The 22,860-nt window shown below is 42.0% G+C and overlaps 2 protein-coding genes across 2 annotated transcripts in view; both read left to right on the top strand.

Annotated features, from left to right (window-relative positions):
• The first annotated feature begins 2,910 nt into the window (after window positions 1-2,910).
• myoz2a (myozenin 2a) lies at window positions 2,911-12,038 on the top strand. Its single transcript, XM_083993261.1, has 6 exons — window positions 2,911-3,125; window positions 3,975-4,067; window positions 5,512-5,678; window positions 7,169-7,301; window positions 9,454-9,637; window positions 11,499-12,038. Exons 2-6 carry the CDS (start codon window positions 3,986-3,988, stop codon window positions 11,722-11,724), a joined length of 792 nt encoding a protein of 263 aa, XP_083849387.1. The 5' UTR covers window positions 2,911-3,125; window positions 3,975-3,985; the 3' UTR covers window positions 11,725-12,038.
• Window positions 12,039-19,859: 7,821 nt separating this feature from the next.
• Window positions 19,860-22,860, top strand: part of usp53a (ubiquitin specific peptidase 53a) — a 31,190-nt gene continuing 28,189 nt past the window's right edge. Inside the window, exon 1 of the mRNA XM_083992889.1 lies at window positions 19,860-20,198. The gene's annotated coding sequence lies outside the window, so the exon portion shown is untranslated. The remainder of the gene's footprint in view (window positions 20,199-22,860) is intronic.

A 22,860-nucleotide genomic window follows, 5' to 3' on the forward strand; every position in this document is an offset into this window, starting at 1 on the left:
AAGCAAAGATTGTCTCTTATTGTTTTCTGCTTGTGGATTTGCTGTTAATCATGGTTGAATGTTCTGCAGTGGGTATGTGTATTTAGCATGCTGGTTCTTGCAGTGAATGTGCACCCTTTTTTGGGGATTTTTACCAGTTTCTGTTTGATTCTCAGTCCGTGAAACTTGACGTTGGGTACCTGTGTGCTGCTTTTCAGAGCAGACATCATTTCACTGTCACAACGCAATTAGTGATGCATTTGGAGTGAGGCTTAAAACTTGGGGAAAGGTTAGTGCTATAACTCAGCATGTTGTGGGCGGTCATGTTGTTATGTAAGATCTAATAAGTGAGATTAATTTGCTTATTTACCTGGTGCATTTTAATTAGTGCATTAGCATGTGGCCACTAACTACTCTGAGAGGGAGAGAAGGAGAAGATGAGAAGCCCAAAGTGGCCGTTTCTGATTCCAACACTTTTCATCCTGGGCCACTTGGGCAAAGTGAATAGTCCCATTGCAGCCCCCTGTATATTAGGCTACAAATGATACATGCAGTAAGCTGGGGAATGAAAGTAGAATAAAAGAACATTGATGAATCCTAATTATGAATACAAAAGAAGATTTTGTTTTGGTTTATGATATGTTTACTGGCAGTGGGAAAACTGCTTTGTATGTAATGGGTTTTGTGGCTTGTGTGTGGTTTGGCTTTTTGCTATAGACTTGCAATCATCTCTATAAATTAAACCATGTTGGCGTTTCCACAGAGTGTACATAATGTCCTAATGTGATTCACACCAGGCAGTCTCATAAACATAAATAAGATTTACCACACAACATTGTGTTGTTTCTCATCTGACTCACTGAGCATCCTGACGTGCTGTAGTGTATCTGCCATCATTTCACTGTATTGCTTCCATTCAAAACGATGCTTATTGTGGTTATAATGCAATACCTAATCAATATCTGTTCGAACGTAATTCAGATATCATTTCACATTTTTTTCAAAATAAATGCAGCAGAATAGCACTATTTCACAACTTGCTCTGTGTGTCTGTGCTCTTTGCTCTTTATTCCAAGCATGAAATACTTTGCTCTGGGCCATTTGTTGCTTGCTGTACCATCCCATGAAGCTTCTTGTATGATGTGTTGTCTTCAATAGTCACTCGCTCTGTATCCAACGCAGAGGGGTTGGAGGGGGGCGGGGTGGGGGTAAATGTTCCCATGGTGACCAGCCGTTACATAATAACAGCGGGTCCCTACTGCGACTGAACCATTAGAGAATGAGAGATAAGGACACAGAGGGAGGCGATAAAGAGAAATCATTTCCCCTACAGTTTAGATTGGGGAAACTCTTTGCAGGATTCAAAAGCCATTAAAAAGGGTGGAGCCTGAACTGGAATACAGACGATGCATCAAAAATATTTATTTGCACAGGGCACCCTGGCATAAGTTTCTATATGCTGAGCATTGCAACACTCGTGTGAACATGCTGCCTTTAATATCCAACTGACAGGAAGCTGACTCTCCTCCTGCCTCCTCTTTTGCCAATTTAAGAAATAGATACAGGGGGTAAATTAAATTAAAGGTCAATTAAAACCTAGCTAGTGGATTATAAGGTGAGTGCACCCTATTAAGCCTTGGTCTCTGCTATTGCACATGATGGCATTTAAAACAAATAGTATCTGATTGGTCTGCAGGCCCTGAGGGGGCCATGTTCCCATGCTGAATATATTTACTATTGGCTGTACACTGCAAGTCTGGAGCGCAGATAGTGGACAAATGCAGCTGAGGCAACTTATTTTTGTTGATGTTAAAGCTGTGTCAGTGTTTTTTGCAAGAGTGTTCGCATTCCTTTTACTGCTTTTCAATTTGTGTGTATTAGCCAAATTGCCAGATTGCAACAAATGATTGCTCTTTGTACTGTGGCTAAGTCAGTGTCAGAGTAGCAGATAAAGCTCAGTGGTGGTGATGAATACAGCACAGGTGAACAATAAGGGGCCTAGCAGGAGTGTGTTTTTATTTGTCATACCCCCACAGCCCTGTCAGTTGAACTCATATACCCCGTCATTGACTCCACCCCTAATGACCCAGAGGGGTGATTGAATTCTTTTTTAAACTGGATGCATTGATTAACTATCAGTAATTATAAATGTGGGTGTATGACCTACTAAAATATACATTTGAACTGTGTGTGCATGTTACACAACTATTAAAGGGATAGTTCACCCAAAATTCAAATTTCACTCATTATCTACTCACCCTCATGTCAACTAAGAGCTGTGAGAATTTTCAGAGTCCTCCGTGCCTTCTCTGAGTTACGGGGGGCTCCGAGCAGCAGTATTTGTCCATATAATGGTTGTCAATGGATACCAACTTTCTTTGTCCAAAAAGACACACCAAAAACCATCCAAATACCTCCATACTGCTCGTCTGTAATGTCCCTCTTGTATTGAAGCCCTGACATGAGAAATTGTTCTGCAAAAAATTGAATAAGTCTATATTTTAAGCTTGTTTGTAGCGGAAGCTCCCAGTGTCTCAGTTCACTGCTCTTCCTGTGTCAGTGCAAATCTCGAAATTGAAATTTGAATTGTGGGTGAACTATCCCTTTAATGTGAACTATTGTTATTCATCTCAAACTTTGACCTGTTTACACATTAAGGTAACCTCATTTAGCATGTATCTATTGACCTACTTTAGGTTAATAAACCAAATGTTTATTAATCTGTTATAATTGTAATTAATTATAATCTATTTGTAGAGAGAATTGACCATAAGTGTATAGTGAGTAGCCATAGGGAATGACTGGTAGCCTATAGGCTGCTGTAATAACACTACAGAGAGATATAGATGGTGGGTAAGGGAGCAGCGGTGGCAGTGCTCTAAATTTAGTCACCCCCCTGCTTGTGAACTAAATACCAATGACAACAGACAAACTGACATCCACCCACCCACTCATTCGGTCACTCAGTCAGTCGGGTCAGGCTGCAGCCCCCTCCGCCCACCCTCCCCACGACCAGCCCCAGTGCCGGGGAGCACCAGCACCCACAAGGGTCGCACTACCCAGTCTGACCCTCTCCTCTCACCTTTCCTGACTTCCTACCCCGAGGCACAAACTGAGACTCCCCCCCTGAGGGTCCTTCAGGACAGGTAAGCCATCACTCCGGGCTTCTCCACAGGTGTTCTGTCCACTGTCCAGCTCTAATGTGACACTTGCACTTTGAATCAAGCATGATTCTCACTACCACCCACTGTTGTTCCCTCTCCATGTTCCTGCCAGTCACACAGCTTGCCTTATGTTACAGTTAAAATCCATTCATGGATTTTAATGTTTCATGAATGAATATGCTTTTGATGAATGCATCTGCTGTTTTTGTGTGTTTAACCTCCCGATTATGTACATTTATATGGATATATTCTTAAACATGCTTTCTGTTTTTGCTAAATATATATTGATTAAAAATGTTTTAAAAATCTACAGAAGCCAAACTTTGCCAACTTTCCTTTAACTTCCAAATGTGATGAATCTTGTTCCATCAAACACTGAGAGAAGTGCTTTGGACTGGGAGGAAACATTTGTGTTGTGTTCACTTGACACCTTGGTGTAAACTTTCCGCCGGGCTATTTCATCCACTGTCTCACGTGTTTGCTGTGACAGCACCATGTTCTCTATCTGTGTCCTTTCAGCCCACTTGGGTAATTTCAAACATATTGATTCCCAGACCCCTGACACAGCTGGTTGCCATGTCTGAAGAGCATGTGCTTGGCGTTTAACAGCCCAAGGTTATTTAAAGGGATGTGCTAACTTTGCCCTTTTCACTGCCCCAATAAATTCTATCTGCTTCGGTGGGTCTTTGTGCGTGGTGTGGATGCTTGATGTTGGCCAATCGATGGTGTTGCTTTGCTTTTGTGTCTCGTTGTGCGTTTGAACAGGTTGTACTGATGTGCGCTGCCTCTTGAGCCTTTCTGCCTCACCCCCCCACCCCCTCCGTCCCCCAGGGGCAGCAGCCATGTCACGGTTCTCTACCATGACGACCCAGGAGAGGAAAATGCAGGCGGCAGCAATCTGCAGGGAGGTTCAAGCCCAGGAAGGTAACTGTATCATCTCCTCCACACTTCCTTGTTTTCTCATCCCTTTGACCTCTCAGTTTCTCTCTCTTTCTCCTGTTGCATACTTTCTTTGCTTCTCTTTTCATCTCACCTTCTCACCTCATCATCACATCCTGCTCCTTTACCCCCTCTACCCTCTTTTTTTTTTTTTTTTAAATCTCATATTAACATAGAAGTGGCATCAACACCATATCAGTGCTACCTTTACTGTAAACACCACTTCACCCTGCCCTCCACACTGCCATTCTTAAAGGGATAGTTCACCCAAAATTCAAATTTCACTCATTATCTACTCACCCTCATGTCAACTAAGAGCTGTGAGAATTGTCAGAGTCCTCCGTGCCTTCTCTGAGTTACGGGGGGGTCCGCGCAGCAGTATTTGTCCATATAATGGTTGTGAGTGGATACCAACTTTCTTCGTCCAAAAAGACACACCAAAAAACATCCAAATACCTCCATACTGCTCGTCTGTAATGTCCCTCTTGTATTGAAGCCCCGACATGAGAAATATTTCCGAAAAAAATGAAATAAGTCTATATTTTAAGCTTGTTTGTAGCGTGATTTGCACTGACCGGCGGAACAATTTCTCATGTCGGGGCTTCAATACAAGAGGGACATTACAGACGAGCAGTATGGAGGTATTTGGATGTTTTCTGGTGTGTCTTTTTGGACGAAGAAAGTTGGTATCCATTCACAACCATTATATGGACAAATACTGCTGCGCGGACCCCGCCGTAACTCAGAGAAGGGACGGAGGACTCTGAAAATTCTCAGAGCTCTTAGTCAACATGAGGGTGAGTAGATAATGAAATTTGAATTTTGGGTGAACTATCCCTTTAATGTGTAGAACTATCCCTTTAATGTGTAGAAGGTATGAAACCACCATTGGGCAGTACAGCAGTTGCCAACCCTCCCTTCTATGACCCTGACTATAAATACGCAAATGAATACTTTTATAGGCCAAAGTAACTAATCCCTTTGTCGTTGTCCTTTGAACACGCTATTTCAGGGTGAGGACAACTGTGTGGCTCACTGGGATAGGGGAGGGTCTGAAGGCTACTGACAGCTGAGAGATATTCTGGCAAATTGTATGTCTCACACTTGGATACAGGCCTGTGACATATCCATGATCAGCATCCAGTAGCCAGCACGCAGCGCTAACCACAAAACAAGCAACTGACATGAGTGGATTAAGAGGGAAGATGATTCCTTATTCATCATATTGGCAGGAATACTGAGTCAGCAGTTCATGCACTGGGCCTTTTTTATTGCAGCAGTTATTTTTTTTTCCCTGTGTGAATATAATGTGTTCACTGATGTTTGGTATGTGGGTGTATTAGAAAAAGCTGAAGAAATTTGTCTTGTCAGAAGTCTCATGAGTGAACATACTAAGCTTTTCACTCTTTTTGTTTGCTTTTATGTCTAGATTTCGAGATGGATCTTGGGAAGAAAATGTGCGTGCCTAAGGACATCATGCTGGAGGAGCTGTCTCTCGCCTCAAACCGCGGCTCCCGTCTCTTTAAAATGCGCCAGAGACGCTCGGAAAAATACACTTTTGAGAACATCCAGAATGAAAACAACAAGCAGCTCAATGTAAGCTGGACAAAAACACATGTACTGCAGGAAAAAAAGATGTCATTTCTGTCCAGATTGTTACAAAAGGAGCAGTCACACCTTATAGAGATTGTAGGCTGGTCTAGAGTCAGTGAGATATGGTTTGGACAGCATCCATTTGAAGTAGATGCATATGGCTACAGCCCCCTATTAAAACACACTTTGATAAAGGGGTCATTGTAAGTGTTTCATACAGTGAGTGTGTTTTCTCCAAACACAGTCATCCGTCTTCCCCCACATCTTTTTTCTTCATCACATGAAAAACATTCACACAATACCTTACATCCTGACAAAGCACACGTGAGGAAGATTAAGCACTGGAGGTGTTTATTTGACTCGTGCTATACGTGCATGAAGTGGCACCGAGTAGCAGCAGTGAAAGTCCTCAGGCTGGTCATAAATGGCTTTATTAATGTTCCTTTGTGTATGGATGGGCCGGGTGCCAAGTCAGCCTTTTCTGCAGCCGTACCTAACTTAGCCTGACCTGGTCACACATAAAGCAATTTATATACTGAGGCCCTCAGTGAAATTCAATCAAGATAAGCTAACTGAGTTTCTTTGTTATATCTAATCAATTAGCAGCACTCGTTATATTCTTTTATATTTAGTTTTTCTGTGGCGGCCTTATGCACTTTCCATTGCTCTCTTAGAGTCCATAGATAAAATAATTATTATGCTCCAAGAAGTTTTTTTTTTCCTCTCATCTTTGAAGTGAGTGGGACTCGCATATCTCTGGTTTGTTTATTGCTCGGGGCAACGGAGGGATTTTGTTTCAAGTTGTCAACATTTCCTGAGGAAGTCCTGGAGTAAATCATCATAAATATCTTTCAGAGGGATGAAAGCTGGATGCTTGGGCTGTGGTACATGTCGTCCCAGCCCAGAAAACATTGTTTCTACTAGTGTTGAGAGAAAATGGACAAGTGGACAATTTCTCAGCTTGTTGTTGTTGAAAAATGTGAAAAATCAATTGCTAACTGCTTTGAGTTCAAAAGGAAAAAAGAGCAGTATTGAAAAGTGGAACATTTGGATTCAGCTAGACTATTGATTTACAATTAAGTCAAATCCCATTTTTATCCATAAATATCGTAAAAACCCAAGTTACTATTATTATTCCATTCAAAATGTGTCCTGGTTCAGCAAATTTAGATTTTTCTCAGCACCTTAAGCAACTCTCTCCTCTATGTTATGCATCATCTTAAAAAGTGGTAATTATGTCCGTCAGTGTTGTGTTTACCAGCTTGTTTCCTCTGTTCCCCAAGAGACCAAAGAAAAACAATCAAGGTCTCAGAGAAATGGAAGTGTGTCTATCACATTCCAGGGGCAACTATGTTTTGCTCTGGATATTGTCAAAAGGTTCTGGACCAGCTACTAAGTGGTTCTTGTGGTGAGATTGTTTTGTCAAGTGTGAACTTTGAGTATCAACAGAAGAGTCACTGTGTCAAACTCACCTCTTCTATCTTTTCCTTTAGGACGCAGTGGTTTGTCAAACGGAGAATGAGAATGCCGTGAACAGCCACGGCGGACAGAACAACACGGGTGTGGAGCAGCCGTCAGACGCACCGGAAACAGCAGTGGTGCCAAATCCAGACAGTATCGCCCCGGGTAGGTGACCTTTTCGAGGACCCCACGACCACGGCACGGTGATAAACTGTAGCTAAAGTCGAGCTGACAAACCAGTTGACCTTACTTTGAAGTGCATGTTTGAACAGAACAATGCACTAGAATCTGTTTCCCATTTTGTCCTGACATCACTGATTAACTTTCTTGGCCGTATTGATACATGTGATATCATTTTGTCATGCAGGATTTGATTTCTAAATATATTAAACATGTAGTCCAGCTGCAGGAGAAATGGTGCTGCTCCTGTGTGGATGTGCTCTCTCTCCACACATCCGCAAATGTTTTGATAGGGATTCAACTGTTTTTCATTGTTTGTACTTACACAGGCTTTGATCATGTAGGAAAACATTCTCCTCCTGCCTGGAATCTGCTGGCCTCAGGCAGAATTTGATTCCACTTTTTTTTTTTACATTCACCCTCCCTGTGCCTGTCTCCATCCTTTCTCTCATTCTATCTTCATCCCACTCATTTGCTTCATGTCCGCTCCTCCATATTCTCCTGTTTCTCTCATTCTCATTACAATCAACTTTGACCATCTTTTTTTTTTTTTTTTTTTAACAAAAAAAACCTTGTAGGGTTTTACCAACGGGAAGTGTTTCCTGTTTGCCTCCTCTGCCACTGATACCATCAGCTTTGCACTCACATCCTCCCTCGTGTCTCAATTTGTGCCCAGTTGACACAAAACCAGCACTGATTTAGGGATGAGTACGTCGACACAGGGGTGGGGTGTTATTTCTGGAGCTCGGGACCAGACACCACCCTTCAGTGTCTGAATGAAGTCACTCCAGCTGCAGCAGAAATCAGGCCAAAGTGCATTAGATATCAAATGGTAAGAACTCTTAAAATAGCACACTCGTCCACCCAGGGGTGCATGTTCCATGTCTCCTGTACAAGTTGCAAAATCTATTGATATACAGTGAAAACTCCATTCTAATAGAGTTGAATTGAACACTGAAGATGTGAAAAGTTTTATCTAGAAAGTGGAAAGAATATTATATGATCATTTACTTACATTAGAATTGCTGTTGCAGCATTCTGAAAAATACTGTGATGTGCATTTTACATTGTTTCATGCACATTTTCAAAAGAAGCCATAGACCAATATTAGTTACAGAGCCTGTTAGAATATCAGGATCCCTCTTTTATCCCCACCCACACTGCAATAGAGCTGGGTGTGTGAGTGCTTTACCACAAAAAAATATTCAATCAGCCAAATGTCCAGCAATAACAACAACATTCCAGGGCCTCAGCAAAACCTTTTACACAATGTTTTGTAATAGATTCCCCCCAAAATCTGTAAACTTCCCCCACAGGTCTGTTTGGTCTCTCCTGCTTCCTCCTCGGGCAAAACATAAACTCAGGAAGGGGGATTGTTCATTGTGAGAGGTTAGGACGTGACACGGTGCCTCGTGTTATGTAATGCCTCAGCTTGCAAGCCCCCCTGAGTGAAGCACTGGGTTTGAAGGATAGTGCTTTGGATAGGTCTCTCCCGTCAACACACACAGTCTATGCAGGGAGACATACACACAGTACACACACACTGAGACACAGGGAAGCTGCCCCTTGATTTTACTGTGAACTCTAACAAGGTATAAAGGGTGAATAGAAAAAAAAACAAAAAAACAGTGGATGGTCTTACAACGTCTGATTTCAAACACCTCGACTTAGCTCGTTCCTTGAAAATAAAGGAAACTGTCGTCATTTCGAAAAACTGTTTAAATCTAACACTGAAGCTGAAAGCAGCCTTGCCGTCGGACAGCTCCTAATGACAGCATGATGTGGACTTTTGTTTTGACTTCAGTACCTAGAAATCATATGAAGAGATGTCAGTAAGCTGCATGTGCTCCCACTCAAGTTTAGTCATGACCAGCTGACAGGTCTGTGATCCTTTTATACAAAATGACATCAAAGGGATCAATCAGCTTTCTGCGGACAGCATGTTTGCTTGATGAGGTGGTTTTCAAATCTGGATCATTACTTGCCTCCCCAACATGACAAGATGAGTGTTTTGGAAAACAGAATAAAGGATTGGAATTGGGAAAAATATAACCAAATAGAAATGTTAATATTTGCACTTATTTGACACGGAAAATCCCTGTGGTGAATCACTGTCTGTGTTGTATAACCCAACCAGGGTACGGAGGTCCTTTGAAAGACATCCCTGCAGAGAAGTTCAACTGTACAGCTGTGCCAAAGTCCTACCACTCTCCCTGGGAGCAGGCCATCATCAGTGACCCGGCCTTAGCTGACACTATCGTCACCCGCTTGCCTGAGCCAGAGCCCCGAGCTGACCTACCAGGCTTCAGGAGTTTCAACAGGTAACAACCAACAGCAAGTCATCAACACAACTCAAGTCTCCTACAGTAACTTACTATAGTATAATATGACCAGCTGAGACTGGTGGCAGGAGATGCACTACGTGAGTCCTCCGTTCCTTCTCTGAGTTACGGGGGGGTCCGCGCAGCAGTATTTGTCCATATAATGGTTGTCAATGGATACCAACTTTCTTCGTCCAAAAAGACACACCAAAAAACATCCAAATACCTCCACACTGCTCGTCTGTAATGTCCTTCTTGTATTGAAGCCCCGACATGAGAAATTGTTCCACCGGTCAGTGCAAATCACGCGAGATTTGCACTGACACAGGAAGAGCAGTGAACCGAGACACTGGGAGCTTCCGCTACAAACAAGCTTAAAACATAGACTTATTTAATTTTTTTCGGAACAATTTCTCATGTCGGGGCTTCAATACAAGAGGGACATTACAGACGAGCACTATGGAGGTATTTGGATGTTTTTTGGTGTGTCTTTTTGGACGAAGAAAGTTGGTATCCATTGACAACCATTATATGGACAAACACTGCTGCGCGGACCCCCCCCCCCCCCCCCCCCCCGTAACTCAGAGAAGGAACGGAGGACTCTGAAAATTCTCACAGCTCTTAGTTGACATGAGGGGAAATTTGAATTTTGGGTGAACTATCCCTTTAAATTCAGTGCTTTTTAAAGGTAAGAAAACCATTGGTATCATGGTTATAATAAATATGTGATTAAATTTACAGAACGTCTGTGGTTGTTGTTAGAAGAAATAACAACTGTCAGTATGAAAAATGAACTGGTCCAGTGTTTCATCAACTGGTCTACCCACCTTGGCTTCCTTAAAGTGGACGACGTCATCTAACGTCTTTCTTTGCTACTGTCCTTATTACCACAGCCACCAGGGGGCACTTGAACTTGTCATTTTTTGGTGTGTTTATTGAAGTGGCTGATGCTGTATCACACACCAATTAAATAGCACTTAAAGTGTCAATGGAAAACTCTCTCCCACCAGCCACCACCAAGTGAAATTTATGATGACGCTATGTTGATGCATCTGCTATTAACCAGGCTACTGTCCAAAGCTAGGAACATCTCCAAGAATCTCAGGTGGAGCTGCAGGAACCCAGGAACTCATGAAGACAGTAAAATGTAAAAATCTGTGTCAGTTTAACTACCAGGATAAAGTGGTCTACTCCACTGATGTGTCAGAATACCATAACGCTGCTTCTAGAAGTCCAAAGCTGAATGATCCGTGGTCTTTTCGGATCATTCTTATTCATCCGCATTGTGATCATTCTTCTTACCTGGGTTTCTGTTGTCTCCCTCTTCAACATCTTCATCTCCGATATGGAGCTCCTATGGAGCTTTTGCTGGCCCGAGTTTCCATAGATACAAGATCAAGATACAGCTGTTTCACCACCATCAACCATCAACCATTCCCACTGCTTGGGGGAACCTGTCATTGCTCTATAGCTGTAACATTATGCAAGCAACATTCATTTCATAATAATGATTATGATCAACTGCTTGCAGAGAGACTTACTGACTGAGCCACTCGCCATTCTATCTTAAATTACTATAACCTTATAGCAACACAGTCCTGATTTAGAAATGCCATGTTTATTGGTCCATCATTTCATCTTTCCATTTTGTAACGGTAATATTGTTTTTTGCTTTTAAAAAAAACTCTTGTACATCCTCTAACTCACAACGTATGCAAGTCTGCTTCCCACTTGGGAGCAGCTATCTATGTCCTCTAGTCAAATCCTTTGCTTGGACTTAATTAGTTGCATCACTTTAAATGTCACTGCAGTCCCTCTTATTAGCACATGGCAGCTACTGTTAACACGCTGTCACCTCCAGGGTTGCAACCCCATTCGGTGGCTTCAGCAAGACGCCCAGACCTGCTCCCATCAAGCCAGTCCAGGTGGAACCCCTCCCCGACTTCCCTGAACTCCAGGCGGAGACGACAGTAGACCGACCATCCTTCAACAGAGCCGCTCTGGGCTGGGTGTCAACGGGTGGTCCACTCACCCTTCCTACTGTTCCCCTTGAGCCTATGTTCATCCCTGAGTCAGAAGACCTTTGAACCCATAATGAAGTCACGCAGAGATGCTGTCTACTTAGTCGATGCGCCCGAGGTTATGGTGGGCGGGGAAATGTGTGGGTCATATCAGAGTCAGGGTGAGAGAAAGCGTTCTGTCGGGCGATGCTGGTTGAAGTCACTGTGTGTGCAGCAGCCCTTGGTTTTCCATGGATGTTAGCTGTTGCTCAGTAATAAAAAATGTATAAATCAGGAATTAACGTAAAGTAGGGAGAGGTGCTTCTGGAATAAATGGAATTTGTTGTATATTAATGTGCATAAGAGTATTATATCTTGTAGACACAATAAAACATGGTGTGGAATGCAACAAGTCCTGCGTTGTTTTGTTTTTCATGCTCAAGGTTAATTTTCTACAGCCAAAACTGCTGTGGAAGTTAACAGACAGTTTTGGGATATTTTTTTCTTTTTGGACATGGATTCAAATCTGTAACACACCTACAGGCCAGCAGGCCTCCTGGTAATAATTTCACAGTGAGATGGACTGAGCTCCACTGAAGGCTCCCCTCAGTAAATGATGCTACGCCTGTGCACTATAGTCGTATGCAAACCCATCATTTATCGCATCATGTGAGAGGCCAAAGATACGTGTGAGCCACTGTAACACGCCTCAAGGTTACACTGCCTGACAAATCTGCTTTACTGACATGAGCAGCTTGACTGATGTGTCTCTCACCTTTTGGCTATGCCCAGTTGAAGGAGTGGGGATTGAAGGGCGCACTGCTTGATGAGCTGTACCCACTTCTTATCTGTCTCTTAATATTGTTTATTATCACAGCATGCAGGAACCTATCTCAGCTCATGCAGGCTTAAGTAAACACATTTGGGATATTGAAGGAAACCAGCAGAGAGCTACAGGGAGATTTTCCACATTCTTTAATCAGTCATTTCTAAAAGTACAGATGAAATGTGAGCTATTATCATATTATTTCTTCATTAAACACTATTTTTTCTTTGCATGCTGCAGATATAATGTGCTAGATTTTTGCTATCAGTGCTAATGCTTTTATGAGAAATTTGGAAAAAAGAGGAGTGTACTGTGAAGACTGTCCACAGAGTTTGGTTGTGACTGCACATTTGAAGCATGACTGATCAAAGTAAGATAGAACATACAAAGTGATGAACAGTCAGGAGGACTAAGAGTCTCAGTTAGGAGGTCAGATGTCACCGTTGGTGAAGCTGTCAATCACTGCGACAAGGTGTCATATGTTAGATAACATGGTATATGTAACATATCACTGAGCTTTGACGTCAGCTAAGTTAAGTTATAGGTCTGGGTTGCCAGCCTGCTGATGAATACTGAGCCTGAGTGTCTGCACACTCTGAATATGTCTTGGTGATCGCAAAGAAATACGTTTCTCCTTTGTTGTTGTTGGTGATAACAGGACAGTGACATATTCTACACCATCTTGATCAGGCTTTTAAATCAGCAGGTAAGTGTTTACCAGGTCTTATTACAGTTTTACAAAAATGTTTAAAATGTAGGCCTATGAACAATAGCCACTATGGCCGTATTAAAATGACTCAAGAGAAAATCTAGTGAAAAAAATGATAGTCATAGACACTGGATATAAAATCAACTCAAAGATGGTGGCAATGTTCATGCTCATCTGCAAAAATTCCGCCTGATTTTTTTTTTCTTTCTCACAAAGACAGGTGCATCTTTGTGTGGAGACTGGATGTCTTCAATTTTCTGTATGTAAATACTGATGTCTTCTCTGTCTCCAAAAAATGAATTAGGTAATGACTCAGATTTCCCACAGCCATGTGAGCAAGTCCAGCATCAGCATTCCTCACCTCTGTTGGAGACCGTTAGGAATGTGCAGCCCCCGGTGCCACTCCCTTTTTTCAAGTCCTATTGAATTCCTCTGGCCAGCCTCATCAGGGGTACGGTGTGTATACAGCACACTACCCAGCATCCAGCCGGGCCAGCGGCTCTGCCAAGCTCCATTGTAAATACTGAACACTGTTTATCAAGGGCAGTCATGAACTCTCTTTGAACTTTGATTGTAGCCATTATCAAAATGCAGCAACGGAAATATTATTGGCAGGGACTGTAGCTTAGGCTGAGGGTCGGGGAGCCAGACGATTCGATTATTAGTCTCTAACTGCAACCAGTTTCCCCTCCAGCGTGTTTGCCTTGGCATGAGATGGCACAGTAGGAGGTGGACACTGGTTTATAGACTGTGTGAAGTCTGGACAATGGGATGCCCTGGTGATCAGGGACAATGTCCCTAAACTGAAGGGTTGGGGTTATGTGCAGCAATTGACTCTCGTTGTGTCTGCTGATGCTAACGTCCTCCAAATCTAGATTTGTGTTGTGCTAATGTGTTGGAGCAAAACAGCACACAAACACCTGATAAGCATCTATGGCTGGAGTGACCAGTACTTATGTAACAAGAGCCCTGATAAGATGGGAACATGCCGTTTTCGTGTGTGTGTTTGTGTGTGTTCAACAGGTGTGAGGGGTGAAGGAGACATCAAGTTTGACTAAATTTCACCACTCACCTTTTTGTTGTGTAGCCTACTCTGTGACCGAGCCGAGGCTGTAACCGAGCAGCTGGTCTTCAGTATCTTTGTCAGCAGTTAACAATGAACTCTGCTGCTGTTGCATTCACTGTCATGTTTTAAAGCTAAAGTCCCCCGGGTTTCCATCTGCACACACAGCACCGAACCCTGAGTGTGCAGTACGCTGCTGACACAGACAGCTGCTAAAAGGTTGAACCACATGACCAGCCGATATCCCAGAAGGATTTCTTTAAGTATGCGTGGGTCGAGCGAGAAAACAAATGTGTTGTGAAATAAAAACTGCAAGGGCATTGAACTGTGCCTTGAGGGAGACGTGTAGCTCTCTTGAAGGTTTTAGCGTAGCCAGACACAGATCAGATTGTTGGTGGAGTTTATGCTCAAATTTTCCACCAGACATGTTGGAAATCTGGGATTAACCTTGCAGTGTGGTGTTAGAGCGACCCGCTGACATCGAAATCCACAAGTATCTGCAAAGCACGGCTAATCTACAGCGTGTAAATGTTTTAGTCCACGTCTTCCTCATCCGATGACATGATATACTCGCCCAGTCTGATGGATGTGTGCAGCAGGTGGTCATTTTCACAGGAAAGTGCAAAGCCCAATGGGATATCTAAAAATATGAGTGAAAATAAAACATCCCGGGGGTCAGTAGGGCGGTGTTAGGTTGCTAGTGAGGTGAGGTGAAAGGTGACGGGTTACACATTCCAGTCCTGAAACGAGGTGAAATGACGCAATGGGTTTCACTCTGAGAAAATGTTGAATCTGTCTTAAAGCGACCTATGAGTGTGGTCGGATGGATGCCTGCATACGTGCGTGTGTAGTAATGGAAATGCTCATCTCTGTGTTTGTCTGTATTTGTATTTGTGGGTATCATTTAATTGGATGGGATCAAGAAGATGAATGCCGAAATGAATGTCTGGTTTTTTGAAGGGAAAATTATTTTTGAGCAATGTGCACTCATTTTCATCAAGTGCAGAGAGGTTAAGTGCACAAAACTCACCACAGTAGAAGCCACTTTATGGAAGGGTGCACACAGCTAGGCTAGTAATTAGCCTGTTTGGACAAATGAACATTCAAGTCTGTGTTCCTATTTACTTGGAAAACCCCTCGGGACCAATTAGAGCCTTGTTCTCTCACAGCAAGCAAGCTTTGACTTTTACCTCAAGGGAGTCATCTATATTCCTGACTGGTCAATATATGTTAACTTTGTGGTTAATAGTCAGTGAAGAATTATTAACTTACACAGCCATTAAATAAACAAACTGTAGTCTTGAGACCTTCAGGTGACAAGTAAAGTCCCTATCTCTCATCTAATGTATCTGGGAAAGAGCAGCAAATAGCTTTAAATATCCTTAATGTGGAGTTAGGGAGGAAATAGCCCGTTTTTGATGATGTTGCCGGGGAAAGAATAATTAATGTGCCTTATCTTAGTCAATGAAGGGTATTACTTTCCCTAACAGACAGCAGCACTGAGGCAATAGCATGCTTTCCCTGTGAGCTGCAGCTACCGCGGATACGGCAAACACAGCAGTGAAATATATCACAGTCTCCCCTTTGGCTGCACTCCAGAATTAATGTAACGTGGTCAGTTGCCAAAAAATGATGCTTATGTCACCCGCTTTTCTGCAGTAAAACAATTAGCACAGTCCTACTTTGTGGTTAGAAAGCAAACAATTCAAATGCATAAGACAAATAAATGTGCAAAGAAGGGTCTTTCCCTTTGGCTGGACAAAATCTCTCACCTGCTCCCACGGTGTATTATGAAATACACCGCATGCTGGGACATCATGTTGTGTTTGTAGTAGTGCTAATTCACCATGACACAACACAAATACCATCTAGAATAGTTGTACTAAAGGAAAGTTTCTTGTATCTTATCAGGAATTTGTTTTCTTTGTTTTGAACATTGACCGGACTGACATGAATTTCCAGATGTCACAACTAAGAAGGACACTGAAAAGTATCTGAACAAGAAGTCCTCACCTAGAACCACTGACTTAATTGTTCTTCTGAAACCTGAGGAATGGTTTCGCTCCAAAAAAACTCATCATTACTGGATTTTAATCCCCAGTTAAACATAGCACGAGGTGCTTCAGAGGCGTCGCCTCCCGTGGCCCCCATTGTGGCGTTTGAGCATGTCTAATCTTTTACGTAACAACAGGGCATTCACTCCTGTGTGGTTCCTCATTAGTAGTAATTCAATATCACCACAAATGGTGTTCACAGAAAACATTACAAGCTTTGCTTTGTTCACCCCTTCTACTTTGCAGAAAGTGACAAAAGGGTGTTTTTTCATTTAAAGGCGTGTAACTTTGACTGACACTCACAGTTCCAACTCACGCACAACAACATGAATTTTTTATTTTTATTGATTTTTTTTTACAAATATCCCATATTTGTTTGTGTTTACATGCACAGTCAGGACAACCTGTGTCCTCACATGCCTTCATTAGAACAAGCTGTTCCATTTGAATTATTTGCATTTCCCATGATACTGTGCACGTCCAAGTTTGTGGACACGCACACCAACATGCACACAAACTAGGGCATTTATTATTACCCAGGCTGAGACAGGAGCTCATCAAGTCTATGTTTTGGTTGGTGTTAAGTAGTGGAAGTTGTAGCTTTATGCATGCAAATATACTTATCTAATCATATTCCCATTATTAAATCATGAAATGGTTGAGGAATGATTGGTTGTTATTAAGCCTATACATTTATTTCCAATTTCAACCTTTTGCAGTTTTTATATTCCATTTCTTTTTGTGTAAAATATTGAAAGCAATGGTTTCAGTTGTGTAATTTTGGAATTGTTGCCCCACTTCCCCTTTGTGTCTCAGTGCTGTAGAGTACAGTAAATATGGATTGAAAAGCCAGAGCCCATTACTAAAAATATCCCACTTCAAATGGCCCAGCACATTTGGGTTGAAATGGAATTTAGTTGCCCAGTGACCCAATCAAAATCTTTACTGGATCTATCCAGTCAGACAAAAAAAAGGGCACAGGCAACTTTGGTGGTTGTGTGGTGGGAACAAAGGCAAAATAAATCATATCTGACATTAGAAATTAACTTGATTCCTGGAGTGATATTGTTGTTGGTGAAACTGCAAAAAAGGCAAAGAGAGGACACAGGTTTGTCATTTGAGCCGTGTTTATCCACTGTGTTCAGCAGATCTCTTGCTGTTCATTGGGGCTTTCTCAAGGTGAGAAGTCAGGGCAATGGCACCAGCTCTCAGTGGGACGTTTACTATGTGCGCTCTCTCCTTGCAGAGCTGGCAAAGTCTTGCTAATTAATCTGAAATTAAAATGTCCTTCACAACAGGATCCAACTTGTGTGCGATCAGTTTTTTTTGCTGTGCTGTTAAGATTTAAGAGCAAGAATAATTTAAGGAAGATATGAGGATATTGGAACAGAAATTCAATTGAAAGTTGCAGACACAAGCAAAAACAGAGAACACTTGGGACAAACAGACATAGCAAGGGTTAAAAATGAATACACCAAATCAGAAAACCAGTGAGCCACTGTTCTGCAGCAGCCATTCAAAGTGCATGCCAGCCAGGCAGAGATGTGTCAGTGCAACGATACAGTCATTTTTAGACTTTTGGCTCAGACTCGCGCAGCAATGCTGACAGGGCACAAATTGTCAGATCCAACCACTGGAGAGCAAACTGTCCACCAAGGTCAGAAAAGAAAACTTTACATTTGTGTAACTTGTTGAAGACTTGATCTGCCTGAGCTGTGTGATCCATAATTTATAGGGAGATTCACAGGGTGCTCTTCAAAGCAAGGAGGTCAGGACAGTCAGTGTGGGAATGTCCACCACCACAATGTGAGTGCAGAGTACCACTATGTTAACAAAATGTTTGTTTTATTTTGTTAAACCTGTCTAAAAAGTTACAGAAAAAAGAAAGGAGTATAATAATGGCAACAGGCTTTCAGCGTTTTTTGCTTTTGACAAAAAGTGTGTAGGGATCTTTAGATATAAGTAGGCCTACATCAAGATCCTGAAAGCTGATATCACTCAAAATTATTACCTCTTACACATTACAACACTCAGACTTTTTTATATTTTAAAAGGAAGCATTATATGTCCCTTGAGGAAATGTGTGTGGAGGGAAATGGTATTGTCTCTTCAATGGGCCCTTTCAAGTACTTCCTGGGGAAAGGCTGGACCATGCTGATACATTGTGACCTCTCACCGCACACTCGATCGCTGCATACAGTTTCCTCAGCCTTAAGGAGTGATGGTGATGATTATTGTGAGAGCAGAGGATTTCATTTTAAACACAGAGCTTGTTAGATGTATGACAGGGTTATAATAATTGGTGTGTTTGATTGTATAACTGAGTTCAAGGGTGTCATAGAAACTCAAACTGAATCATCTCCTGCAGCATTTAGTCTAAATTTAGCAGACATTGCAGTTAAAGGATGAAATGTTTTTTTTAAGATGTCATAAAAGCTAAAAAAGTGGACTGACCTTTGTTGATGAGTCGTGATTGCAAATATTACACACACACACTCGTCCCCCATAGCAACGAAGCAAAGCCATGCATGCACGTGTCATGAAGGCTGTATTTAAATTGTGTTTATATCTCAGTTATGTGCAGGCTAACCCAGAGACATGGCACTCATTAAAAATGTTATTACCTTGACACATTTTTGAAAATAAACTAATGGATCATCATCAAAAGAAAAAAAAGAAAGAAAAAAAGTTTATGGCCCCACATTTATACAGCAAATATAAGATGCCCTCTTGTGGAGGCAATCCAGTCTATTTATTTTAATTAATATAATTATTTCAAATAAAAATGTGGACAGCTTGAGCCATAAAACATGATAGGGCTATTACACTCGCTAGTCCCACTGCTTTCTAAAGAGGGGAGAAAAGCTTTAATTGTAGCCTACACCCCTTTCATTTGCTTTCTTTATATAACAGGATCAGGCAGATGGTGTTTGGGTAACAAGAGCCTTACATCACTTTCCCCCTGCTCTCAGTTGTTCATAATCATCATAGTCTTAAAATTGCCACCACATTGTTGGGGGTATAATCATATAGGTGGATGTTTAACACCTCTGAAAGCATGCTTAATCATTTACCACCACGTTACGACGCAGATGTGCGTTTGCCTATTATTTATTGCACCCCTGGTTGCAGAAAAATAAAAATAAAATGAATGATTGAATGTAGGTACAAGTAAGTCCACCCATTATAAGAAATACAAAATACTTTTGAACAAATGTTGAAGTAGAGATTGTGTGTGCAGTTTTGCAGAAGGAGAATTGTGAACTAACACCGTGCACACTGTAGTGCGCTGCAAACTGCAAACCCCTGCACTATAAAGCAACATTAACGAGCCTGCCAGCGGAGTTGGCGCTCTGCAAATATAGGAGTGTGTGTCCACCCGCGTCTGTGTGTGTGTGTGTGAGTGTGTATGCGCTGTGACTGTGGCAGCGGTGTACAGTAGCATGGCAGACTGCAGTGAATACAGTGTTGAAGAGGCGGGGTTTGACATCTCAGCTCTGAAAACATCTCTAATCCAGTATTTCAGGTGCCGAAGTCGACCGAGCGACTACTGCTCACTCACGCCGCGCATCAGCGGACTGCAGCAGAGCCGCACAGCACGCCTCTGAAAAACCTGGGATATAGCCTACTGGCAAGGGGACGGAGACTGCTGCTGTTTTCCCGAAGTGGAATTTATGAGAGAAAACAAACAAACCCCCACTGAAGCCGAAGAGAGAGAGAGAGAGGGAGAAGTTTGAACGGCGGAAGGATAACACTTTGTTTTGCGGTTAGTGCTTGAGTTTCCAGCGTCTCTGCTCAACCGGAGACTCCCTCAGTCCCTCCTCCAGAAACTCCACTAAAACACTCTAACTCCTCTTCTGACCACACCGGAGGATATTACCACACTTTGGGTTTTTATTCTCTCCTGAGGTGAGTGGCCTTTCCCCCTCCCAAACACACACACATACAAGTAGCTCTTTAAACTTCCCCAGTATGTGTTTGTTGTAACGTTACGAGCAGTGCGTGAGGGCGGAAGTGTAGCTTCACCTGCAGCACAGGTAAGTCGGAAACCAGGTAGGCCTAGCATTAGCTTCTTCCAGTCGGTCGGGTAGTAAGTTAGTGGCAGCCGGGTTAAGTTAGAAACTGTGGCGTGAAAATGTTGAACACACAAGGAGACGTGTTTTGTCATTTTGACAGTTTATTTTGTCTAACTTTTTGGTCGGTATTTCCCTTTTTTTGAGAGTCGCCTATAGCAGGTTTGTTGTTGACAGCTAGCTAACGTATGTCAAGCTAGTCTATCACGAAATATGAAAATACAAAGCTATCTTAACGAAAATTAGGCTCGAGTGACCATTTTTCCACATCTTCAGCTTTTATTTTCACATAAGTATTTCTTATTCTGTGGAGTATACATTTACTGGCCCATAAATATGCCTTAAAGGTACTTTTATTACGTGAAAATAACAGCCTTCCTCTATCTCTTTAAGTGTTGTGTCACCTCAGGATAAACAAGCACAGTCCAAGCTAACTGCCAAGTTTCCTGTTATGTTTTGGTTGTGGACTCCGAGGTTTGTTACTGAGTAATTTCTCCACACCCTTTTTTTTCTTTTTAATATTCGAACAAAACAGTCTGAAGTTTATAGGAGCTCATTCAAAACTCATTGGCAGATCCCCATCAAGTGCACCCTGTGAACTGGTTTCTCCCTCTTTAATTCATCCCAGTGATAAGACCAGTGCAGAGCAGCAGACTTCAGTCACATAAGCCCGACGATGATGAAGCAGTGAGATCATCAGCCCTATAAACACCATGCACACTCATCCTTTATGTTCACGGTTGTAGTACATTTCCTCTAGGACCAGGACAGTGATGTAAATGTGGAAGCATGCTGAAGAACAGGTTTTGATGGTACGCCTTCTGTCACCTCTTTGTTTGCAAGCATGTGAGAAGAGCACTTGGAAAAAGTGTAGACCCACTCTTATTACGTATGTTTGCTCATTCTATCATGTCTTAATCTATTTTTAGAATAGTGGCTTCTTATATTATTATTATTTTTTTAAAGTATATTTTTGGCTTTTTTTCCTTTATTTGATAGCTCATAGTGAGATAGACAGGAAAGGGGGAGGCAGAGAGAGGGGGAATGACATGCAGGAAAGGTCTGCTTTAAAAAGTTGATTGAATTCAGTTAAACATGGAGAAACGGGAACAAGGTTTGTGGTCACTATCATTGTACTTGGTATTTATTGGCAAACTCCTGTCAAGTGGTCGGACATTGAGGAAGCAATCTCGAGAGCGGAGGGGAGGATGTTATATTTCAGTCAGGTTCTATTCAGTATTGGATCCTGGAACATGTGCTTTTGTTCTCCCTCTTCCTCTGTTGGACGCACTAAGGAATAATGGGTGACTCAGTGTAGTGTAGGTGACCTGTTCAGTTTCACAGAATTGAATGTGGTGACCGTGTGCTGGAAAGCGGCAAGCCTTTGAGCAGGAAGCCCACACAGGAAACGACCGGTGCATTGATGCCTCAAGGCTCCAAACCATGTCTGCAGGCCGGAGGGAATTTTATAGTCAAGTTTCACTGTTATTTTAGGGCTTTAGCGTCCAGGCTTACGTCTTGTTTCTTCGTTTCCGACATGCAGTGGCTGCATATTATTACAAGGCTGTTGTATATTTCCAGACTTTAGTGTGTTTGCCCAGTCCCAGCACTTAATTATGATAAACAGGCTGACAGAAGAATTTGGGAACGCCACTGCACTAAATTACAGAAAATTAAAACATGGTGTCGAAAGCAGAGAGGAAGTGTTTGTCCTCATGTCAGACACTTTGTTCATCACTTTACTTAGAAAACACACACACACACACATAAAAATAATATGAGTGGGAGAATGTCCGCTGTGAGACATAAAAAATGTGACTTTGTTCCTACATTTAACAAATGAGTCAGACTTCTAAGGAGTTTACATGACTGCGCTGAAAATAGAGCGTTTTTATTTTACACACAAGTTTGTATCTCAAAATATTAGTTTCTTTGTTACTCTAAAAAACAATCTACTGTAAATTAAAATTTCATTTAATTGCATTGCACGGCTGCAGTTCAAGTTCATGTGTGTTTACATAAAATAAACTGGCTGTTAATTCGGGTTAAAGAGATGATTTCTCAACACTTCAGAATTGTTGAATAAACAATTTGAACAAAGTTGAATTACTTTAATTTTTTCTTGTTTTATATAAAATGTTGAGTAGATCACAGACGGGGAAAAGAAATGCATTTTACTAAAAACAGAAAAAAAGGCATATCTTATGCACAGTACTTTGCTAGTCATCAGGTTTGGAGTTTCTGTAGAGCCCAATCCCCAGTAAGGGAAGCCATTTATCAACAGTGAGTTAGAGTTGGGGAGTAAGGGGAAGGGGGGCACTCTCACCAGGTGGGAAATGCACCGGCTTGACGGAAAGATATATTGATCTGCTTTGAGAAAAAGGTATAGAGCACTTCAACTTAAAACACAGAGTGTCAGAAGTGGTAGAGAGGGAGTGAGTTGTTCTCTGCTGTATTGCATTGTGCTTTATCAAGGCAAAGATGTGTTAAAAATATTT

This window comes from Trachurus trachurus (assembly GCF_905171665.1).
Source record: "Trachurus trachurus genome assembly, chromosome: 18".
Classification (NCBI taxonomy): Eukaryota; Metazoa; Chordata; class Actinopteri; order Carangiformes; family Carangidae; genus Trachurus; species Trachurus trachurus.